At 44.7% G+C, this 25,676-nt stretch overlaps 1 protein-coding gene across 2 annotated transcripts in view; it reads right to left on the bottom strand.

Annotated features, from left to right (window-relative positions):
- Positions 1-24,315, bottom strand: part of GMEB1 (glucocorticoid modulatory element binding protein 1) — a gene marked incomplete at its 5' end in the record, with an annotated part of 38,994 nt that extends 14,679 nt beyond the window's left edge. The window contains 5 exons of one of the 2 annotated variants that reach the window (XM_081087673.1): positions 223-326; positions 2,445-2,569; positions 4,108-4,190; positions 15,570-15,724; positions 23,787-24,315. In XM_081087673.1, the coding sequence (XP_080943799.1) occupies positions 223-326; positions 2,445-2,569; positions 4,108-4,190; positions 15,570-15,697 (440 nt within the window). Of the gene's footprint in view, positions 1-222; positions 327-2,444; positions 2,570-4,107; positions 4,221-15,569; positions 15,725-23,786 lie in introns of those variants that run through there. The other variant, XM_081087672.1, reaches the window with a different exon arrangement.
- Positions 24,316-25,676: the final 1,361 nt, after the last annotated feature.

A 25,676-nucleotide genomic window follows, 5' to 3' on the forward strand; every position in this document is an offset into this window, starting at 1 on the left:
TGAATTTTATTTCTGTGGTACAGTGATGGCACGGATTGCATTCACTGTGCATCATTGGTACTTACTAATAGCACCCCTCTACTTTTACCAATTATCCCAGGATGTGCCGGTCAGACTAAACTTTTCAGTGGTTGTCACGCTTCCTCAGCACCAGGCTTAGCCTGCCTATGCTTGGTGATCTCAAGTCAGTTGAAAGGTAAGTTCTTAACTATTAGAGCTCACCTGAGCATGATTCCCCCCAGACGAATAGCTCTCTTCCAGTCTTTTAGGGTGGACTTGCCAGCCAGATGAACAAAATGTTTGGGGCTGATCAACTGATCATTGAACTAAAGTAAAAAGAAAAGTCCAAAATAATCCAATGTCAACTTAGGCAGGTCAGCGGAAAACTAAGAGACGGTTCTACTTGTTATGTACAAAAAATACCCGATGACATCTTAAGTCATAACCTTGTATTATTTAGCCTTCTGCCCTATTGTACCAGAGAAGATGTCCTTCTCTGAGCACAGTGCCCTATCCTGGTACAAAGCTACAGATGACATTGGGAGCATCAGAGATTAATATACTAATTAGTGTTTAAAATCAATTTATAGCCTTGGCTGGTGTTGCTCAGTGGTGAGAGCCTCGGCTCATGTACCAAATGGTCCTGGGTTCAATTCCTGGTCAAGGGCACATAGATTGTGGGTTCACTCCCCACCCCGGATCTGGGTACCTGCAGGAGGCAACCAGTCGATGTGTCTCTCACATGGATGTTTCTCTCTCTCTCTCTCTCCTTCCCCCTCCCTCCCTCCCCCCGCACCTCCCCCTTCCCCCAGCTCCTTCCCTCCCTTCCACTCTCTCTGGAAAAAGCAACGGGAAAAAAAACCCTCAGTAAAGATTAACAAAACAAAACAAAATCCATTTATGCCATGAATCCGTAGTTGGATCCAATGTCACAAAGGCTGTTTAAATAAACGAAGTGATCTATCTAGCCCTAATGATGTGATTCAGGATGTGGCAGAAAGAATAAGTACAATAGGAACCAATAGCACTGCAGAGCATCAAAACTATGTAATCTTGCCTGGCAGGCATGGCTCAATGGTTGAGTGTCAACCTATGAACCAGGAGGTCACGATTTGATTCTCGGTTGGGGCACATGCTGGGGTTGCAGGCTTGATCCCCAGTGTGGGGTATGCAGGAGGCAGCCGATTAATGATTCTCTCTCATCAATGATGTTTCTATCTCTTTCTCCCTCTCCCTTCCTCTCTGAAATAAACAAAAATATATTAAAAAAATACAAAACTATGTAATCTTTTTTTTTTAATATATTTTATTGATTTTTCACAGAAAGGAAGGGAGAGAGATAGAGAGTTAGAAACATCGATGAGAGAGGAACATCGATCAGCTGCCTCCTGCACATCTCCCACTGGGGGATGTGCCCGCAACCCAGGTACATGCCCTTGACCGGAATCCAACCTGGGACCTTTCAGTCCGCTCTATCCACTGAGCCAAACCGGTTTCGGCCAAAACTATGTAATCTTTAATGAATCTAGGATCGTGCCACTGATGGTGACAACTATCTATGTGTATAGTTGAGGCTATCAATGGGGACAAAATAAGCAATAATTTCGACGCTGTACTCTCATGATTATGTATTTTTATTCAGTAATAATTTTCAATAAACTCTACCATAATGCACACCAGGGTAAGGCACTGATAGAGCTGGAACTCCATTCATTCATTCAACAAATATTTATTGATAAATACACCAAGTACCATTTCTAAGTGCTGGGGATACACTGATGAACAAGATAGACAAATTCACACACACAAAAAAAAGACAAGTTCTCAGCAATCATGGAACTTGTATTTTTTTTTTTTTTTTTGGTATTGATTTCAGAGAGAAAGGGAGAGATAGAAACATCAATAATGAGAGAATCAATCAGCTACCTCCCACACGCCCCCTACTAGGGATTAAGCCACAACCGGGGCATGTGCCCTTGACTGGACCTAGGACCCTCAAGCCATAGGCCAATGCTCTATCCACTGAGCAAAACTTTAATCCAGGTCCCATCAGAATAAAATTTTACTCCCAAGTTATTTTTATCTACTATGATGCAATGGGACTATAGCCACAAAATTAAAAATACTGGCATGGTCCTGGCAGGTTTGGCTCAGTGGATGAAGCATCGGCCTGTGAACTGAAGGGTCCTGAGTTCAATTCTGGTCAAGGGCATATGCCCAGGCTGTGGACCTGATCCCCATTAGGGGGTGTGCAGGAGGCAGCCGATCAATGATTCCCATCATTGATGTTTCTCTCTCTCCCTCTACCTTCCTCTCAGAAATCAATAAAAATATATTTTTAAAAAATACTGATATGGTGGAAAAGAGAGATTAGGCACTGAAACCATGCCCTTTGAAAACAAGGAGCCCCAAAATAGGATCCAGCAAGGAGAAAAGACAATTACCTTGACACATTTCACATTTATTCCTGGACATACAAACTTCTTCCAGAGAAGAATGGCTTTGCTCTCCCCACAAGTTATGGGGTAAGCAATTTCCATATCTTCATTTGCTTCTATAGTGCTTGCATCTGAAAATGGAAAAAAATATCAGTGATTTATTAAACACTCTTTTCCAAAGCTTAATTCAAAATCTTTAGTCTCCTGGTTCCTCTCAGGGGTTAACAGTTTACATTAGCTGGTACCGTTTAGAAATCCTCTGGAAAAAGTTAGGCATAACAGCTGTCTTACTGAACTCCCACTATGCAACACTGTGCTATATGCTTTGATGTGCTTAATCTTAGTTAGTTCTTGCAACAACCCTTGGAGATAGTAATTGTTTTCTGTTTTACATAACTGTAATGTGGGACTCCAAAAGGTAAAGTGACTTTCCCAAGGATACAGTTAAGAAATGAGAAAGTAGGCTCCAAACTTAGGTTTGCCTAATTTCAAAATTTCTTTCCACTGACTGCCTGCCTTCCACTGAACACCTTATCAGTCTTTATCAGCAATTTCCCTACTGACAAGAATCAACCTTGAGGCTCCAATTTATTTGTGGGATTTTTTTTTTTTAAATATATTTTATTGATTTTTTACAGAGAGGAAGGGAGAGAGATAGAGAGTTAGAAACATCGATGAGAGAGAAACATCGATCAGCTGCCTCCTGCACATCCCCCACTGGGGATATGCCCGCAACCAAGGTACATGCCCTTGACCGGAATCGAACCTGGGACCTTTCAGTCCGCAGGCCGACGCTCTATCCACTGAGCCAAACCGGTTTCGGCTATTTGTGGGATTTTTATAGATGAAAAATCTTTTTGCTTGACTTGTGTATCAGTGGTTGAGCCTCAACCTATGACCCAGGTCACGGTTTGGTTTCTGGTCGAGGCATATGCCTGGGTTGCAGGCTCAATCCCCCGTGGGGGATGTGCAGGAGGCAACCAATCAATGATTCTCTCTTATCATTGATGTTCTGTCTCTCTCCCTCTTCCTTCCTCTCTGAAATCAATAAAAAAAAATTAAAAAATATTTTTAGCAATTCTAGCAATATGATGTTAAACAATCAACTGAAGGCTCTAAAACCTTAGTCAGTGGTGTCACTAGATCAGCAAGTTCTCAACCTGTGGGTCGTGACCCCACCCAAGTGGTGTGCAGAGGCTTTTGCATATGAATGACCTGGCCCTTTGCAATCTAAAATTACCTAACAAACTGCAGCTGGGTCAGAGAAACCCAGAACATCCAAAAGAAGGCCCAAGGCCTAAGACCATCGGAAAACACATATATAATTACATATTGTTTTTGTGATTAATCACTATGCTTCAATTATGTTCAATTTGTAACAAAGAAAATAGATCCTGCATATCAGATATTTACATTACGATCCATAACAGTAGCAAAATTACAGTAGCAACAAAAATAATTTTATGGTTGGGGGTCACCACAATATGAGGAACTGTATTAAAGGGTGGCGGCATTAGGAAGGTTGAGAACCACTGCTCTAGATATACCACCATCAAATTGGTAGCTGCAGCATTGATAGGGCACACTGAGTAGGGTGAAAAAGGCACCAAGTCAAGAAATCTCAGCTAGGGAAACTAAGGTCAAATGTACTAGAATAACAAAGACTCACCAATCCCTTCTTCAATTTTGTGTATCGTGTGAGTTTCTACTGCCACAACTGCTGTGTTGTTCTCGGACCCAGCTTCATAAATCCTGTTGTAAAAGTGTCCATCGATAAACAAACTACATAAATCATGAAAAAATTAATATTCACAGCATGGGGGTTAAGAAATTTCTTTTAACCTATCTCAAAGGACTAAAATAAATATACTTTACAACTGTATGTAGTGCTTTGACTAGTTCGCCATTGTTTTTAAACTCTAAGCTGCCCATGACTGCTTAGCAGCTACTACCATGAAAATGAATCAACAACTTTCTGCACTTCAGAGCAAAGTTCCTCTTGCTACTTATTTACACCAGACTTTTCCCTTCATAACTTTAAAACCTCATGATAGAGAAACCAAGACGACGGCATAGGTAAACACCTGAAATTGCTGCCTCGCACAACCACTTCAAAAATACAACTAAAAGACAAAACGGACATCATCCAGAACCACAGGAAGGCTGGCTGAGTGGAAATTCTACAACTAGAAGGAAAGAGAAAAGCACACTGAGACTCAGAGGAGGTGCAGAAGTAAAGTGCAGAGGTATGGAGGCGCACGTGGAAAAGGCTGGCAACTGAGGACGTGGTTGTCTTTTTCAATCTGGAGGGAGTCTCAAGCTCCTGACTGCTCTGAACTCCAGTTCCGGGCGAGTCTCTGGGGACCCAGACTCATACGGGGAGAAACTGGACTGTCTGGCATCGGGCGGAACTCGAGGGCGGCTTTCTCTCAAAGGTGCTTGCAGCGATTACCGATTACCGTGGGACACTGAGACCCAGGGCCTCTGAGGGCAGGGCGACACTGACACCCAGGGCCTCTGAGGGCAGGGCTGAGGATCAGCCATATCTGTTTGCTCCGCCCTGTTGATTCCCTGAGACCCTGCCCCACCCAAGCTGTGCACAGAGGCTTTTGCATATGAATGACCTAAAATTGGTCATTCATATGCAATCTAAAATTACCTAACAAACTGCAGCTGGGTCAGAAAGACCCAGAACATCCAAAAGAAGGCCCAAGGTCCCACAGCAGCTTGCATTGCTTCACAGCTGGGCCTCATCTGGGCACCTCCAAACCCCAAACAAAGAAGAGGAATCTGCAGATCTCTCCATAGCTCCTGCTGGGTAGCCTCAGGAAGAGGCTAAATTAGCACCTCCTTAGATCCAAGAGCCTGTGTGCCCAGTGGTCAGAGTGGGACTATCCAGATTACAAATCCTCAGATCCATAGGGGACACACTCAGGGGGCAGACTCAGTGAGCACCAAAGCCCCACTGAAGCAAGTCTTGCCCCAAAAGGGTGTCTCCAGCATAGAAGTTCTCCCACCGTAAACACAGCTGATTCTCACAGCCAATTGGCCTGGAGGTCAATTCCTCCCAGTGAGACCTACAACAATCAAGGCTCAACTACAACAAGACTGTGCACAAAGCCCACAAAGGGGTGCACCAAGAGTGTCCACCTCAGGTAATTGGGGAGGCTGAGCCACTGGGCCCTATAGGACACCTAGCACACAAAGCCACTCTACCAACACAGGGAAGCATAAAAAATGCGGAGACAAAGAAACAGCTCCCAAATGACAGAAATGGAGGAAAGCAAACTACAGGATATAGAGTTCAAAACCACACTCCTAAGGTTTTTCAAGAATTTTCTAGAAACCGCCAATAAATTTAGTGAGACCCTCAAGGATATGAAAAAGGACCAACTAGAAATTAAGCATACACTGACTGAAATAAAGAATATTACACAGAGATCCAACAGCAGACTAGAGGATTGCAAGAATCAAGTCAAAGATATGAAATTCAAAGAAGCAAAAAAACACCCAACCAGAAAAACAAAAAGAAAAAAGAATCCAAAAATATGAAGATAGTATAAGGAGCCTCTGGGACAACTTCAAGCGTACCAACATCCGAATTATGGGGGTGCCAGAAGAAAAGAGAGAGCAAGATATTGAAAACCTATTTGAAGAAATAATGACAGAAAACTTCCCCTACCTGTTGAAATAAATAGACTTACAAGTCCAGGATGCGCAGAGAACCCCAAACAAAAGGAATCCAAAGAGGACCACACCAAGACACATCATAATTAAAATGCCAAGAGCAAAAGACAAAGAGAGAATCTTAAAAGCAGCAAGAGAAAAACAGTTAGTTACCTACAAGGGAGTACCCATACAACTGTCAGCTGATTTCTCAATAGAAACTATGCAAGCCAGAAGGGAGTGGCAAGAATATTCAAAGTAATGAATAGCAAGAACCTACAACCAAGATTACTTTACCCAGCAAAGCTATCATTCAGAATTGAAGGTCAGATAAAGAGCTTCACAGATAAGAAAAAGCTAAAGGAGTTCATCACCACCAAACCAGTATTACATGAAATGCTGAAAGGTATCCTTTAAGAAGAGGAAGAAGAAGAAAAAGGTAAAGATACAAATTATGAACAAGTACGTATCTATCAACAAGTGAATCTAAAAATCAAGTGAATAAATAATCTGATGAACAGAATAAACTGATGAATATAATAGAATCGGGCATAGAAAGGGAATGGACTGACAATTCTCGGGGGAAAGGGGCGTGGGGGGTGCGGGAAGAGGCTGGACAAAAATCATACACCTATGGATGAGGACAGTGAGGGAGGGGTAAGGGCAGAGGGTGTGTTGGGAACCGGGTGGAGGGGAGCTATGGGGGGATAAAAGAGGAACAACTGTAATAATCTGAACAATAAAGATTTAATTAAAATAAAACAACAACAACAAAAAAAAACCCTCATGATAGCCCAGCCAGTGTCGCTCAGTGGTTGAGTGTCAACCCATGAACCAAGAGGTCACTGGTTTGAGTCCCAGTAAGGGCACATACTGGGTTGTGGGCTCAATCCCCAGTAGGGGGCGTACAGGAGGCAGCCGATCAATGTTCCTCTCTTATTGATGTTTCTATCTCTACATCCTTCTCCCTAAAATAATCAGTAAAAAAATACATTTTAAAAAACACTCATGAGATAAAGTGTTGCTTCAAGGCTAATAAGGTTAAGTCATAGTAAAGAATTATTCTAACAAAACTAAAAAGTAATACTGCTGGGCAGTTCAAAAAGCAAATGTTGAGCATAGAAGTTGATGGCCCTTGTTGGAATCTAGGCACTGAAGTATTTTTAAGCACTTTAGCATGTTTTAAAGCACCATAACCAAACTATTGACATGAGCAGAGTATAGTGAAAATAAGTAAGAGACAGACTATGCCCAAAGTGACTAGCAATAACTAGAGGTACCACTTAGGGAAAGTGTCTTTCTAAAATGTTTCTAAGAAATAAGCTCAAAATTACCTAATAGGATTCAGCAATGTCCTTTAATTTCTATAATAAACCTAATGTGTTAATTATTGCATCCTGCTACTTAAGAGCACCTCCTGAATAATCTCCTTTGCATCAGGGATTACCCAGCCCATAGTTACACTTCTAGCACAGACCTCCCTTCTGAATTTCACACCAGAAGTTAACTGATAAATGAATATATACATTTGTATGTCCCATAGGACTTTGTTCAATTCGTTATGTCTAAAACAAGCAAATTCTCTTCCCTCTCTCATTTCCCAAACTACTCTTCTTCCTATACTCCCTATCCTTGTGATGACACCACCTAAAATACCAGAGCCTAAAAGAAAAGCCTGGGAATTACATTAGATTCCTCCCTTTCCTCTCCCTCAACTTACACACGGTCAGTCACCAAATCCAGCCAGATGCATCTTTAACACTAGCCATCCTCCCTATCTCTGCTTCTACTGATACTGCATTCAGGCTGCATAACTGTTAGTCTGAACATCTCTCCTTGCAGCTACCTGACCTTCTATATTCCCACAAGCATAATCATGTAACTCTCTCCTTAAAACCCTTTAAGAACCCTTGCCAGTTTGGCTCAGTGGATAGAGCATTGGCCTGAGGACCAAAGGGTCCCAGGTTCAATTCTGGTCAAGGGCACATGCCCGGGTTGCTGGCTCGATCCCCAGTAGGGGGTGTGCAGGAGGCAGCCAATCAATTATTCTCTCATCATTGATGTTTCTATCTCTCTTTCTCTGGGAAATCAATAAAAATATATATCTATTTTAAAAGTTACATGTGGGCATATTTTAAAACCAATGTAGTGTTATTCTGTTTTGGGGTATTTTTTTATATATATTTTTATTGATTTCAGAGAGGAAGGGAGAGGGGGAGAGAGATAGAAACATCAATGACGAGAGAGAATCATAGATAGGCTTCCTCCTGCACACCCCACACTGGGGATTAAGCCCACAACCCAGGGATGTGCCCTGACCGGGAATCAAACCATGACCTCCAGTTTCATAGGTCGAGACTTAACCACTAAGCCATGCCTGGGGGGGGAAGGGGCGAGGGGCAGGGCAGGGGGTTGTTTTGTTTTATTTTATTTTATAGAGAGGAATAAGGAGAGGGGGTGGGAGAGGAAGACAGTTGGGGGGTGGGAGAAACATCAATGTGAGAGAGAAACATCAATTGGTTGCCTATCATATGCACCCCACCAGAGATTGAACCTGAAGCCTAGGTATGTGCCCTAACCAGGAATTGAACACACAAGCTTTTGGTGTACAGAACGGACGCTCCAACCAACTGAGCTACTGGCCAGGACTAGTGCTATTCTGAAAGAATCATCTTAGACACTTGTTAGGTTCTATGTATTTCTATAGAGAGACTATTACCAGACACTCTACTTTTGCTTCATAATATACTTCTGAAAATGAAAATATGTACATAATACTTGAAAAAGTATAAAATGTGATATATGTAAAAGGTAAAAAAGACAAAAAATGTTCTACATATTGAAATAAAAAATATTTATATAAAATCTGTAATCAGCCCTAACTGGTTTGGCTCAGTGGATAGAGCGTCGGCCTGTGGACTGAAAGGTCCCAGGTTCGATTCTGGTCAAGGGCATGTACCTTGGTTGCGGGCACATCCCCAATAGGAGATGTGCAGGAGGCAGCTGTTCGATGTTTCTCTCTTATCAATGTTTCTAACTATCTCTCTCCCTTCCTCTCTATAAAAAAATCAATAAAATATATTTAAAAAATAAATAAATAAAATAAAATAAAATCTGTAATCATTTCTTGCCTTTTGTATATAGTCTTTACCAATATATTCCCCAAAATTCATACATGTTCTTTGATTGTTTCTTTCCTTCATATTTGAACCTGAAGCCAATTAGGTTAACTGTAACTGAGGCTGAAGACTAATACCTGATGATTTCCATCTTTGTCTCAAGTATATTAAACTTATGATACCTGTACTTCTTATTACTAGTATCAGTATATTTTTCCCCCACTCATCTTTATAAAATGGAGCTAAAGAACAATAAATATTCAAATAATTAAAAAACATAGTTCGAAAGCTCGATCAGCGTGGCTCAGTAGTTGAGTGTCGACCTGTGAACCAGGAGGTCATGGTTCGATTCCTGGTCAGGGCACATGCACAAGCTGCGGGCTCCATCCCCAGCAAGGGGTGTGCAGGAGGCAGCTGATCAATGATTCTCTAATCATTGATGTTTCTATCTCTCTCTCCCTCTCCCTTCCTCTGTGAAAAATAATAAAGAAAGAACATTAAAAAACAAACATAGTTGGAGAAATCAACTGAGCATCAATTGTCAGGCATTTCAAAATGCAGTCCTTCAAATGTTTATTCACAAGCTCATATACTAAAATTCAGTATAAACAGTGGATTGGCGTCAATATGCATTATACAAAGATGCCTATCTGATCAAGCAATGAGATTTCTAGAAAAGGCAATATAATTTAGAAAATAAGAGACAGACTAAAAGAAAAAAAGTGGAACTAAATCTTCAAAAGAATTAAGTCTCTAAGCCAGGGGTCCTCAAACTACGGCCCACGGGCCACATGCGGCCGACAAAAACATTTATCCGGCCCGCTGGGTGTTTTTGCCGCCGCTGCCTGTCCTGCTTAGCAGCCGACTTGTCCCGGGCCCGCAGTGCACATGTGTGGAATGTCTGAGGGACAGTGAACTGGCCCCCTGTTTTAAAAGTTTGAGGACCTCTGCTAAGCAATAGAGAAGCTTTTTCTGTCTTTAGTAGGAATAAGACCAGTGACAACTGGAGCACTTTTTAGAAAAAAAATTTTTTAAAAAAAATATATTTTATTGATTTTTTACAGAGAGGAAGGGACAGGGATAGAGAGTTAGAAACATCGATGAGAGAGAAACATCCATCAGCTGCCTCCTGCACGCCCCCTACTGGGGATGTGCCCACAACCAAGGTACATGCCCTTGACCGGAATCGAACCTGGGACCCCTCAGTCCGCAGGCCGACGCTCTATCCACTGAGCCAAACCGGTGCTGGCTAGAAAAATTTTTATAAGCATTTATTTGAACCTGGCTGGAATGGCTTAGTGGTTGAGCATCAACCTATGAACTAGGAGGTCTCAGTTCAATTCCCACTCTGGGTAAATGATGAGGTTGCGGGCTTGATCCCCAGTAGGGGTTGTGCAGGAGGCAGCTGATCAATGATTCTCTCTCATCATTCATGTTTCCTATCTCTCTCTCCCTCTTCCTTCCTTTTTAAAATCAATAAAAATGTATTATATATTAAAAAAATTTATTTGAGCCAAGCTGACAACATGCTGGAGAGCAATATCTCAAATGTTCCTTGGAGCACTTTGGAAAGATAGAAATAATGACTCCATATGAAAAATAAAGCTGGCTACAACTAAAGGACCTACTCTTTAATTCTTCATCATGTACCAAAGGGTAACAACTACTAGTATGCATATGTGTAACAGATAAAATTCCCACAAAAGAGAATTTGAATAAGCATACATAATCTGTTGGTGCCAAAAAAATTTAAATCACTCTATTATCTCTATGTCAGGAATATGTATCAACTTTCCCTTATAGATCCTAGAATATTTCCTCATGCTTAACAATATTCAGAAATGTCAGCAAACTATGGTTATATTTTTAAAACTAAAAAGTCCTTATCTTACAGATACATACTAATGTATGGGATTTGCTTTAAAAAAATTCAGGAGTAGGTGGATGTAGAGATGAATAAGACTGGCCATATGTTGATGATTCTTGAAGCTGAGTATGGGTGCTTACACTATAGTATTTTCTTTATTTTTGTGTAAATTTGAAATTTCTATACTAAAATGCTTTTAAAATTACCAAGAGAGGTTGATTGTCTTTTCCAGAAGTGTTTAAGACAAGGTACACTATTTAGATGATTAGGATTGGATTATATGTTTGCCCAAGAACATTGTAAATCATATGAAGAATCTTTCATACATTCCCCAAGATAAAATAACTACCCTTCCTTTCTCTCTAGATGCAATTCTTTTCTTTTTTTTTATGCAATTCTTATTTAACCTTCAAGATCACAGACCATTTTTTAAAACTTATTTCTTCAAATTCATAGCGGTCCCCTGAATCGAAAGTACTTCCTAACCATGCCATTCAGCACTTCTTAGATTTTGCCATATAAGTTATCTCTTTACCTATATACTAGAGGCCCAGTGCACGAAATCGTGCACGGTTAGGGTCCCTAGGCCTGGCCAGCGATCAGGGCTGATCGGGGCCTTTGTTCCCCTGGCTACCAGCTGCCGGCTGCGGCCTTCCTTCATTCCGCGCTACCCCCTGGTGGTCAGTGTACATCATAGCAAGCAGTCAAACTCCTGGTCAGTCGAACTCCCGAGGGGGCAATTTGCATATTAACCTTTTATTATATACTAGAGGCCCGGTGCATGAAATTCGTGCACTGGGTGGTGGGGTTCCCTCAGCCCAGCCTGCCCCTCTCACAGTCCAGGAGCCCTCAGTGGATGTCCTACTGATGGCCACAGTTTGGCAGCAGAGGCTCGGAGCAGGTGTCCCGTGTGTGTGTGTGTGTGTGTGTGTGTGTGTCTGTCTGTCTGTCTGCTAGGGCCTGCCCCCAGCCGCGCCACATAGACTCGAAGCAGTTGCCGTGTGTGTGTGTGTGTGTGTGTGTGTGTGTGTGTGTCTGCTGGGGGCCTGCCCCCAGCCACACTATGGAGGCTTAGAGCAGGAGCCCCTCTATGTTGATCTCTCAGGCTCCTGGCCTCCACTGCATATTGAGCTATGGCCAGGATGGGGGTGCTGCTTGCAAGCCGGGCTTTCCTGCTCCCGGATCGCCATGGCGACCGGGGAGCAGGCCCAGCTGGGGGTTGGGGGTTGCCCACAGGCCAGGCTTGCTTTCCTGCTCCCAGATCCTCATGGCGACCAGGGAGAAGGCGCAATTGGGGGCTGCCCGCAGGCCAGGCTTGCTTTCCTGCTCATGGATCAGGCCCAGCTGGGGGCTACCCTCAGGCCGGGCTTGCTTTCCTGCTCCCAGATCAGGCGCAGCTGGGGGCTGCCTACAGGCCGCACTTTTCTACTTACCGATGGCTGGATCACCACAGCGACCCAGGGCTCATCGGCACTTTCCTGCTCTCCAATAGTCATAGGGTCCCGGCTGGGGGCAGGGCTTAGCAGTGCGGGGCTTAGGTGGCACGGGGGTCCCTGCTGGGGGCTCAGGTGGCACACAGGGGTCCTGGCTGGGGGTGGGGCTTATGCCCCACTGCCCAGGGCTGCACATGGGGCCCGGATGGCAGCTCGCACTGTCCCGCCCTGCCTGTTGTATAGGATAGAGGCCTGGTGCACGGGTGGGGGCCAGCTGGTTTGCCCTGAAAGTGTCCCAGATCAGGGTGGGGGTCCCGCTTGGGTGCCTGGCCAGTCTGGGTGAGGGCCTGAGGGCCGTTTTCAGGCTGGAGGGCAACTTAAGCTCCCATCCTCTCCTTTTTTTCTTTTTTTTTTTATTCTGGGATTTATTTACCTTCTATAGCTGACACTGGAGCTGAGAGCCGGCTCTAGCTCTGAGGGCTGAAAGCAGGTTCTGGGTCTGTTTGGCTTCTATAATTGAAACTCTGTTGCCATCACAGCAGCTCTAAGCTCTGAGGCCTGGCTGGCTGAAAGCAGGTTTCTAGAGCTTGTTTAGCTTCTATAATTGCAACATAGTTGCTTAGCGTGCAGCTCAGAGCTGGGCTGCGGCAGGCGGGAACCTTGGCTTCCTCCATCACTAGAGCAAGCAAGCCTCCTGTTCGCTTCAGCTGCGTGGCTGCTGGCCGCCATCTTGGTTGGCAGTTAATTTGCATATCCTGCTGATTAGCCAATGGGAAGGGTGTCGGGGTTACGGTCAATTTGCATGATTCTCTTTTATTAGATAGGACTAGAGGCCCAGTGAATGGCATTCTAGCACGGTGGCAGGGGGCAGGGGGGTGCGCAAGGGGGTCCTCAGCCAGGCCTGCGCCCTCTCACATTCTGGGACCCCTTGGGTGATGTCTGCTGAGGGGTCCTTAACGCTGCTACAGAGGCAGGAGAGGCTCCTGTCACTGCCACTTCACTCCCCAGCGGTGATCCCAGCTTCTGGCTGAGTGGCACTCCCCCTGTGAGAGCACACTGACCACCAGGGGGCAGCTCTTGCGTTGAGCGTCTGCCCCCTGGTGATCAGTGCATGTCATAGTGACCGGTCGTTCCACCGTTTGGTCTATTTGCATATTAGCCTTTTATTATATAGGATAGGATATGTATTTTTGGTTTGCGCAGCTAGACTGCAAGCTCTATGGTAATGGTAACAATGTGTTATATTTCTTCCAACACCTTTATAATAAAAATATATAGTATAAAAATAGGTAGTTAATGCCAGTTGATTCAGTGACCCCACTTCTAGGAATATATCCTAAGAAGCCTGAAACACCAATCAGAAAGAATATATGCACCCCTATGTTCACAGCAGCATTATTTACAATAGCTAAGATCTGGAAACAGCCAAGTGCCCATCAATGGAAAACTATGCAGCTGTAAAAAAGAAGGATCTCTTACCCTTTGAGACAGCATGGAGGGACCTGGAAAGAACTTTGCTAAGTGAAATAAGTCCATCAGAGAAAGACAAGTATCACATGATCTCATTTATATGTGAACTCTAATAAACAAAATAAACTGACCGAAAGAGTAGACCCAGAGACATTGAAGCATGCAACAGACTAACATATTTCTGAGGGAATTGGGGTGGGGAGAGATTAATCAAAGAACTTATATACATACTAGAGGCCCGGGGCACAAAATTCGTGCACGGGGGTGGAGGGGTCCCTCAGCCTGGCCTGCATCCTCTTGTAATCCAGAACCCCTCGGGGGATGTCAGGCCTAAACCAGCAGTCGGACATCCCTCTAGCAATCCGGAACGCTGCATGCACCAGTGACCATACTTTTCATACAGGTGAAAGGCATCTTACTGTTGTATGGGCAGCTACATTTTTTTGCCTTGATTATAAAAAGTAGTATATAACATGATCCTTCTGAGGCAGTAGTACCATTTTCCCTATCTTATGGGTGGAAAAACTGAAGCAGAGAGAAGTTAAGTAGTTGGCTTTGTCACATAGTTATAAGTATCAGAATCAGGGCTGACCACAAAATGTGCAAGCCACAGTCCATGCATGTCATCGCTGCATCATCCTGTTTTTTTTCAGTGTTAGAGTAGCCTTGCCAAGTTTTAATTTTTAAACCTAAGAGACTGTTCCCAATATATAGAGTAGGGTCCCTAGGCCTGGCCAGTGATCAGGGCCATCTGTGGGGTGACGGGAGGGCAGGGTGACCAGGGGGGCCCCCACTGGCACTTGCCTTGGCTGGCAGCCTGGCGCCGCTCACTCACCGGCCCCGCCCCCTATCACCACAGCCAGTCGCCTCCCTCTGGGGGAGGGGGACAGACACTCAATTGAGCATCTGCCCCCTGGTGGTCAGTGTGTGTCATAGCAACCTGTCGTTCTGCCACTTTGTTCCACCGTTTGGTCGATCTGCATATTAGGGTTTTATTATATAGTATATGCATATATGCATAACCCAGGGACACAGACAATAGTGGGGTGAAGGCCTGGGGAGGGAGACAGTCAATGTGGGGGGAAGAGGATACCTGCAATACTTTCAACAATAAAGATAAATTTTTTTAAAAAAGCACACACACAGAAAAAAAAGAATAGTTAATACACTTTTTATTTTAATAGATTAAGCTTGATAATTTGTCCACCCATGACAGTTCAGAGAGCTTCTAATAGGAATACTTTTATAGTTACCTTGCCTAATCTCCTTTGACTCTAACTACACTGTCTTTTGGTAAACATGTACCAGGGCCCTGTACTAAACAGTATGGATAAATAAAATAAGGGAGCCATGTAACTTACCCTCAAAAAGCTAACAGTGGAAAAGAGGGGAAAAGATAAGGAAATAGCTAATTGTAATAAGTACTGAAATGACAAATATAGCACTCATTACATTATTATAGAGATGATAATTTGGCCAACTCTGAGATTAACTTGCCTGTACTAGGCAAGCATAAGTTATAATTTCCCCACTCTTTAAACTTCTCCAATTTTTCAGAATATCATTAGTCACTTACCCTTGTTGCACAGGCTGTAACTGCAAGATCACTTGGGTTTTAGTGTCTTCAGGGTTCTCCCCATCATTTCCTTCAGTGGGTACCACAACCACATCCCCCACTGGGACACTCACTTCTGCATTAGCCATCTTTCACATGAAGTCAGATAGCTGAAGCTGCTGTCAGAAACAAGAAGCACCAGTAACTTCGTCTGGTTTAAAAAGATGGCAACCATAGGAAAGGAAAAACCAAGATAACTACCAGATCCAAGGGCACTGTGGAGATCATGGTTCTCTGAAAAGGATGGGAACGTGAGATGGGGCTGACATAGGCTCCGATCATTCTAGAAATATCTCAGTATACACTTGCTATTGTAGTCTTTCCTAAATATGAATGATTCATTCAATGGCATCTCTATCAGCTCTACAAGCTCCTAAAAACCAATTGTGCATATCACTTTCCAACTCCATGTTTAGTGACATTTTAAGTTGATAACTTAAAATCAGTGATGCTGGAAGTATATACACCACATAAATTGGCAAGCACTACAAATCAGAATGTGTGTTTTTCCTAGGGAGCTGGTTTATAGCACACCACTAGTTCCACCCCAAATAGCAAGCTGCTAGAAAGTAGGAATAGGAATCTATTTTTTTTTTTTAAATATATTTTATTGATTCTCCACAGAGAGGAAGGGAGAGAGATAGAGAGTTAGAAACATCAATGAGAGAGAAACATCGATCAGCCGCCTCCTGCACATCTCCCACTGGGGATATGCCCGCAACCCAGGCACATGCCCTTGACCGGAATCGAACCCGGGACCTCTCAGTCCGCAGGCCAACGCTCTATCCACTGAGCCAAACCGGTTTCGGCAGGAATCTATTTTTTAAAAATATATTTTTATTGATTTCAGAGAGGAAGGGAGAGGGAGAGAGAGATAGAAACATCAATGATGAGACAGAATTACTGATTGGCTGCCTCCTGCACGCCCCCTACTGGGGATCAAGCCTGCAACCCGGGAATGTGCCCTTGACCAGAATGGAACCTGGGACCCTTCAGTCCGTAGCCCAACACTCTATCCACTGAGCCAAACCAGCTAGGGCTGGAATCTATTTTCTTTGCAACCAGCCATTATACTTCATCAAGTGCTCTGTCTTTTGTGAGTACTTAATAAGTATGTGCTGCCCTACCTGATTTGGCTCAGTGGATAGAGCATCAGCCTGGGGACTAAAAGTCCTGGGTTCGATTCCAGTCAAGGGCACCTGCCTGGGTTGCGGGTTTGATCCCCAATACGGGGTGTGCAGGAGACAGCCAATCAATGATTCTCATTACTGATGTTTCTATCTCTCTCTCTCCCTGTCCCTTCCTCTCTAAAATCAATAAAAAGGTGTTTTTTTAAATAAGTATCTGCTGACTAACTGAACTAAGCTTATAAGAAGAAAAAGATAACTTGCAGTGTGTAGTTGTTTAATAAATGCTGAATCCAATTTTATGATCTCTAGAACATTTTTTTTTTTTGGTGCCCTCTCTGAAGCTAGAACTTCTAAATATCTTTCTGCCTCAGACTGAATGGAGAAATAAACTCACCTGACATCTCCCTTGCAGAACTGTTGAGGAGACCAGTGTCCAGCACCACATGCTCCTCAACTCTAAAGTAACTCAAAGCCTTGTCCCAGCCTTAATGAAAACTCAGAGGGCCACAGGATAATCTGCAGTTAGTTTTCACAGTTGAAAAGGAAAGAGAGAGTAATTTAAGAGAAAATGAATAGGAGGACTGTATTTACTTAGACACGTAGGTGAGGATGACTAGGGCTGTGCTGAATGGAGCAGGCACACAATGGATGCAAGTTTGAATATGTAACTGGTAGTCAGATGATTGAAACTGTATTTCAGCTCTGCCACAGCATTTGTTTGCCTGTAATACACATCCTTAAGCACGGTACTCAGTCTATTTGACCCCAAAATACTTTTCCAGTCTTATCTGTAACTCTAATACCCTAAGAATCCTAAACTCCAGCCATACCAACAACCCACTGTATTCTGAACATATAATATGAACTTTCAGGTTTTTATACTTTGTTATTCTTTAAGTCCAAAACTCCTTTCTCCTTCTCTCCTTCCCCTTTCAGGCCCAGTTGAAAGATCACTCCTCCACATAGTCATTGACAAACCATTTTCTTTTCTGAAGTGCCTCAATACTTGGTTTGTAGCTGTCCTCTAGTATTTATCACCCTGTGTCGTGTATTGCAGTTAATTGAATGGGCATCTATACTCATAACCATACCGTACTGTCAGGACACAGGCTGTTTATATATAAAAATAATTTTCTCTCTCACAGACCTGTTCATCATAGACACTGACATAGATTGGTTCAATGTTTGTATTTGACCTACTTTTGTATTTGAAAATTCCTCATATCTGACTTACACTTCTGCCCTTTATGATCTCACATTTAACTTTTATACCTGAATTTTACACCTTCTATATCCAAAAGTCTCCTAAAATCTTTTGGCACCTTAAACTTGCTCTTATTTTCTGCCTCAGTAAATGGTGCTAGCCTCCACCCATTTCTCCAACCAGAAACTAAGGAGTTATTTTTGACTCCTCTCTTTCTTCTCTAAAGCTAATCAACTAATAAATCCTATCCATTTTATCTCATATATATATGTATATATATATATAAATGTAGTGTGTGTATGTGTGTGTATATATATATATAAATTTTTTTAACCATCTCCCATTCTCCATCTGTGTTGCCACCACCATATTCTGAGCCACCACACTGCCCACTTGCTAGCCTCATTTCCCATAGTTTTTCCTCTTACAATATGGGTTCCTATCATTGAATTTTTCCCAATTTCTCAAACATACCATATTTTCTCACCTGAGCCTTCACACTTGGTTCCTCTACCCGGGATTCTTTTTTCCTTCCTCTTTGGCTAGTAGTTACTGCTAAATGTTTGTGACTTATTTAAAACATCACTTCCTTGGAGAGACTTTTGGTGACTTCCTTTACTAGATGTGAGCTTGTGTTCTTGCTCCCTCAGTGCCTGCAGCACCCTTGTCACAACCATCATCCCACTTTGTCAGTCTCTCTCCACCAGACAACATCCTGGAAGAACAAGGATTGCTTTTCTTTTTCAACAGTTTCCCTGTGCCTAGCTCAGTGCTCAGGACTCAGGAGTATAGTACTTTTCAAATATCAGACTTCTACAAAACTCCTACCTAAAACTTTCTAAGGAAATCTGGCACATAGCAGGTATGTAATACATTTTTAACCTAAAAGACTTATAGAATTTTCTATATTTCTAACTTAGGGAATATAAATTTGCTTAGGCAGCTAGTCTAAGCTGTTGGCTTATTGCCCCATCATTATGGCTAGTTCACCAAATATTTACTAAGTTTCTACTCCACATCAGCATAGAGTTAGGCTCCTTGCACACGAAAAGAGACATATCTGCTCTTAAGGAACTACAAAAGGGAAAGAGATGCATGACACTGTCATATACTAGAGGAAAAAAGCAACAAAATTACGCACTTCTGTAAATTAAAGGTTTAAAAGCAGAAAAAGAAGAGAATCAATGGACTAGTGTGGCTGGCTTCTGGCAGTAGAACCAAAGCAATTAGGCTCTGTGAGTCTAGAAAAAGCCAAAAAGGGATATGATGAAGTACACACATATTGTCAAGCCCTGGAATTGAACCAAACTATAGTCAAAGTTTAAACTATAAAAATGTAGGATAAATTAAAATAATCACAGCTAGCCCTAGCCGGATTGGCTCAGTGGATAGAGCGTTGGCCTGCAGACTGAAGGGTCCCGGGTTAAATTCCAGTCAAGGGCACATGCCTGGCAGCTCAATCCCCAGGAGGGGGCATGCAGGAGGCAGCCAATCAATGATTTTCTCTCATCATCAATGTTTCTATCTCTGTCTTCCTCACTGAAGTCAATAAAAAATATATTTAAAAAAGGTATTCTTTTTAAAAAAATATATTTTATTGATTTTTTACAGAGAAGAAGGGAGAGGGATAAAGACTTAGAAACATCGATGAGAGAGAAACATCGATCAGCTGCCTCCTGCCCCCTACTGGGGATATGCCTGCAACCAAGGTACATGCCCTTGTCCAGAATCGAACCTGGGACCCTTCAGTCCGCAGGCCATCGCTCTATCCACTGAGCCAAACCGGTTAGGGCAAAAAAAAGATATTCTTTAAAAAAAAAAAAATCACCACTAACATTTGTTGAACACGTTTATTGTCAAGCACTATTGTTACCATTACATATTTAATGAATTTAAAAGATGTAATATCTTTTTTTTTTTAAATATATTTTATTGATTTTTTACAGAGAGGAAGGGAGAGAGATAGAGAGTTAGAAACTTCGATGAGAGAGAAACATCGATCAGCTGCCTCCTGCACATCTCCCACTGGGGATGTGCCCGCAACCCAGGTACATGCCCTTGACCGGAATCGAACCTGGGACCTTTCAGTCCGCAAGCCGATGCTCTATCCACTGAGCCAAACCGGTTTTGGCAAGATGTAATATCTTACCATGTATCAAACTTATCGAATTTATTATCCCCAAAAAGTGACTTAAAATTTTAAAAATAGTTTAGGTGAATTAATGGGTTAGAGAAGCAGAATTAGAAGGATGCTTCTAATTTCAACCTTCTACCCTATGGTTGGGTGCCGGGAGCCGGTCCATGCTTGCTGTTTCAAGGAACCTGGCATATATGGCATACTGTTCTTAATATGTTTGCTCACCTTCTTGGCACTATGTGTTTTAACCAAGGTCTCTGAGAAAGGTTGTTTCCCCAGGTAGGGATTTTCCCCTGAAGTTAGGGAGGGAATAAAACCTCTTAACTAAGTGCCAGGCAGGTAATTAATCACTTTAACTACGAACAATCATGCTTAAGCTACATAATCTTTACTCCCTGGAATGGAGATAAGAAACGCCCTAACCTTTGTAATAGAGATTGATAGGATTGAATCAACTGGTATAAATACAGATGTAACAAGACAGCAAGAGACAGAACTTAGAACACAGAACTTAGAAGACAGAACCAAGAGACACAGAACTTAGAAGACAGAACCTACACAGAACCTGGAGACAGAAGAACTTCGCTGGAGAGAACATGGCAAAAGATCCTGGACTGAACCTGACTACAGAAATTGGCAAGAGAACCTGACTAGAACCTGGTGACTGAACCTGGCTGGAGAACCTGGAGAGAACCTGGCTGAAGAACCTAGAGACAGAACCTGGCTACAGAACCTGGATAGAACATGGCAAGAGAACCTGACTAGAACCCGGTGACTGAACCTGGCTGGAGAACCTAGCGAGGGAACTTGGCTACAGAACCTGGCTGGAGAACCTGGACAGAACCTGGCTGGAGAACCTAGCGAGGGAACATGGCTACAGAACCTGGCTGGAGAACCTGGAGAACCTAGCAAGAGAACATGGACACAGAACCTGGCTGGAGATCCTAGCCAGAACTTCCCTGGAGATCCAGACCAGAACTTGGCTGGAGATCCTGGCTAGAGATCCTGGCTAGGCTGCTGATCAACTGAACGCTGTCTCCGTGTCATTCCTTCTTCGCTGACTCCGTCCACACCTTTGGGGACCCCTGGACCTGCTGGGGCAGGACCCCAGCAGTTGGGCCCTCCCTACAACACTAAGTGGTCGACTAACAGCTTGATTAATACTTTCCTCAAAGGAAACTCATACTTTATTCCTTACCTTACCCACACCCTGGCACTCAAGAGGAATGTTCTGGCTGCTTCTCTAACTTTCTGAGAGTTTATCAAAGAGGATAATAATTATCCATAAAGTGTCAGTCAGAGACACAGGTCTGATTCAGTCAACATGGCATTCTTTGGAGAACCATGTTGATATTCTTTAGAGAAGCTAGTTTGGGCTCACTCTATTACTGTAAATACCATATTCCTAGCAAGTAACCCGAAACCAGCTCTTCAGACTACACTGGCTAACTGCAAGGTCATCTCTTTGAGCTGAGTGTAAACTGAAAAACAGCTCTTGTTTATATCAACAAAAACTCCTGAGGCAAGAGAGTGAGTTAGTTGATCCTTTGGGTATTTAATGGAAAGGGCCTTCGAGTATTCATTGTGGAATCACACAACACTTCCTGTAATTCTAGAACACACATAAAGGAAAAATGTCAAATTTATGTGAAAAGTTAAAATTATTTTGTACTTATTCTCAAAGACAAAAAAGGAACCTTGAAAGTAAACTCACGACTGCTTACCTAGGCTATTGGAAAACTAAACAAATGACAACTTATTCTGAATGAAATTCATTGTTTTGTCCCAAAAACTAACGTTTAAAACATGGCAAAGGATTAAGTATGAGTGTCACTTGATCACAGGAACATGTGAGTTGGTAACTGATACGAAATAACAGAAATACCAGATATCCTGAAGTTTCCTAGTCCCCAAAAGTATTTATGTGTTGCATACTGTAGTGTAATTTTTGTAGACTGTGTAGTCTAGTCTTAAGAAATTTCCAAGTTAAAATTTGAGGCCAAAATTCCTTGACTTTTCCCCCCCTTTCTTTATTCCTTCTTGTGTACTTAGTAGGTGATCCAGAGTGCTTCCAGATGTAATTGAAGCCAACAGAAAGGCTACACGGGACCACTGTGGGAAACAGCCAGAGCAAAGGAAGTTCAGGATAACTCACTATTATTGGAGATCACCATGTAGGAATGTGAGGAAGCAATAGGATAAAAGCCTTCTAGGAAGTCCCCCTACTAGAGTCTAGGGGACTTAGGACAAGACCAAAACAGAGCCCAAACTAACCCAAGGAAGTTGTGTACAAGTTAGCTTTTGGATATACCTGTTGAAATAAATATGAATGGTTCATTAATGAAAGTCATCAAGTCGGTAAACACTAAATACACATAATTGATAAAAGGCTAACAAATTAGGGGAGGCTGTCCGAACACTTAATGAAAAAGTCCTCTGAAAGCACTTCACTAATAACCTTTTGCAGATGCCAGGGGTGGGGGTGGGGGGGAGGGAATAAACCCTCCGTGAAGACTAGAATGATCTACCTGTTCCTCCCTTTCATCTTCCAGGCTGAGAATAAAACCCACTTCTTGGTTCTCCTGAGCAGACATCAAAGCCCCTTTTGTATCTGCTATAACGTGGTTTTGATCTTCATTTCATCTTGAGAGGGCAATGTCGGTCTCCTTCCACTCCCGGGAGAGCCAAGCCTTTCCCTGAGCCTTGGGCTCCACGCGCCTTCACCTGGACCCTCAGGTCAGGTTCCACCGGGCCAGTTCCCCTGGCATTTCAGAAAGTGGGGGGACGCTGAGCTTCTTCCCCTCGAATATCTTCTCTCCGGTCCTCAGAAACCAGGGTTTCCCCATCCCCTGACATCCCCGGGGGCCCCATTCTCCACCTACACGTCGGGAGGTACTCAGACCTCCAGTTTCCTCATAGATCTGGGCCCTTCTTATTCCGACTCATTCCTTACTCCGACCGGCCCCACCCCCAGGCCTGTCCACCCGCCTGGGAGGAGCACCCGCAGCCTGCTCTGGACTGAAAGGCCGCGGCTTCCAGCGCGCCCCGCAGGTGAAGCCGGGACCCTCCTTTCCTCAGCAGAACCCCCTGATCCTGCTCTCCCGCCGAGGCGCCGAGGCTCCCCTCCCGGGCCGGCGGCCAGGCTCCCCCACCTGTCCCCCTCCTGCCACCCCACTCCCAGCACCACACAGGCCTCGCCCAGCTCTTTATCCCAGGGCCTGGTGCTCCCTGGCCCCCGCCTCTGGGGCCACCCCAGGATCCCGGGCCTCCTCGCCAGGGTCCTGGGCGTCCGGTCCCTCTCAGTCCGGAGTCCTCCGGCCCCTCCTGGCCCCTCGGACAAGGACTTCCGGGCCCCTCGATCCGGAGGCGCCGGGGCCCCCCCGGTGCCGGGTTCGCCGGCCCCCGCCACCCTCGGCCGGGGGCCGAGCTCCGGCGGCGCGGCCGGCCGCGCTGGGGGCGGCCCGGCAGTTCGGGCGGACCCAGCGGCAGCGTCCCCCCACCCCCCCGCGGCGCCGCGACGTCCGCTCGCTCCCCGGCGGCGGCGGCGGCACGCACAGGGCGTGGGGAGGCGCCCGCGGAGGCAGCAGCCCCCCGCCCCCTGTGCGCCCGCCCGCCCTCGCCGGCCGCCGCGCGGCCCCCGCGCCCGCCCCCCCGCCCCCACCCCACCCCGCGCCCGCGCCCGCGCGCCCACCCCTCCCCCTCCTCACCGTCTCCGTCGGGCAGGCGGGCGGCGAGCGGCCAGGGCGGGCGGGCGACAGAGCATGCGCAGAGGCCGCCACGGCTGCTACCGCCACCGCCGCCGCGAGGCCGGACTTCAACACTTCCGGCCGCCGCCGCCAGCGAGCTGGCGCCTTAAAGGGGACGCGTCCCTCTTGTCGAGCCCGCGGAAGACGAACCTCAGCCGGAGGGGTTTGAGTGAGGCTTTACCACTGAGCAGGGTCTTCTCTGGAAAGTCCGTGCTGGGAAGGACGCCAGGGACCCTGATAACTCTTCTTCCCCCATTTCATGGATGAGGAAAATTAAAGAATCACTGTCGGGGCCAAAGACAGGTCTCTCCACTCCTCTGGAGGACCTTGCCCCCTTTACCTCCCAAATCCTGTTCCGAAGCTTACATCTTACTAGACCCCCAGAAGTTATGAGCCAGCTGTGAATTTGGAGTCAAAAGGTCTGGTCACGAGTCCTTGAGCAAGCTGCTTGCTGCATTCTCTGACCTACGCATGTTTGCCAAGCTTTCCTGGTTGTGAGGTGGTACTAGGTTCAAGTATTAACTTCTTTGTGCGAGTTATTTAACAGCTCAAAACCTCTATTTTACATAAGGCTTAAGGTTGTTGTGAGTGTTAAAAGAGATGATACGCATGATCTCATATGTGGAACGTAATTAACAAAATAAACTGATGAACGGCGCGGATCCAGAGACGGAAGCATGGGACAGAGTGCGGAGGGAGGGGAGGAGAATTGCTTCCCAACTCGCCTCTCCGTGCGCATCACACCTCTGCCCTCCATCCCCTTTGTCTTGAAGGGGTGACAGGGAGTTTTACAAGTTCTTGATTCAAGAACAAGGGAGGCAGCCCAGGAGTAAACAATAGAACTGAATTGGGGGGCGGGGGAGGTCAGACAAGCTGGATTCTAGGCTTGGCTGTAGCAGCTCTCTTAAGCCTTGATTTCTTTTTTTTTTCTTTTCTTTTTTTATATTTTTATTGATTTCAGAGAGGAAGGGAGAGGGAAAGAGATAGAAACATCAATGATGAGAGAGAATCATTGATTGGCTGCCTCCTGCTCGCCCCCTACTGGGGATCAAGCCCGAAACCGGCATGTGCCCTTGACCGGAATCAAACCCGGGACCTTTTGGTACGTAGGTCGACGCTCTATCCACTGAGCCAAACCAGCCAGGGCCAGCCTTGATTTCTTAATCTATAAAATAGAGATGATTTTTCCCACTGTGCCCACCTCTCAGTGCTGTTTCCAGGATCAAATGAGGAGATTTAGGACCCATGTTCGTGTCTGTTGTTATGATCAAGGACTTACACATTAGCAGATGATTCTGAATGTAATGGGGGCTGGTCAGGCCTGGACTGTTGACCTATGTGAACTATTCTTAGTGGGGCCATTTATATATTTTGATTATGTATTCAACACTCATTGAACATTCACGCAAACCTTGTCCCTGCTTTCAAAAGCTCTTAGTTCACCTTCTGCAGACAGAATTGTAAACAGACAGGACAGGACAGTGTGATAGGTGTTACCCTGAGTTACAAAGAAAGCACTGAAAATCTACAAAGGACCCTCCCTGGAGAACTCCTGGAAGGCTTCACAAAGAAGGGGATATTTGAATCTGGTCTCCAGGATGAGTAGGAGTTCGTCACAGGGAAAGGTGAGGAAGAGCATTCAAAAAAGTACATGAGCAGAGACAAAGAAGTAGGAAATGATGGGAGATGGGACTGAAGAGGGCGGCTGGAACCAGATGGTTGGCATAAGGAGTCTGGAGCTATCCTGAAGAGGGGGGAGGCCCAAGGGAGGTTTAAGTCCTCTCCAGCTGCACTGCTAACACCCAGCCGCAGCCCCCAGGACTTGCCTGGACCGCTGCAGCAATTTCCCAG

This window comes from Myotis nattereri (assembly GCF_964212035.1).
Source record: "Myotis nattereri genome assembly, chromosome: 3".
Taxonomy (NCBI): domain Eukaryota; kingdom Metazoa; phylum Chordata; class Mammalia; order Chiroptera; family Vespertilionidae; genus Myotis; species Myotis nattereri.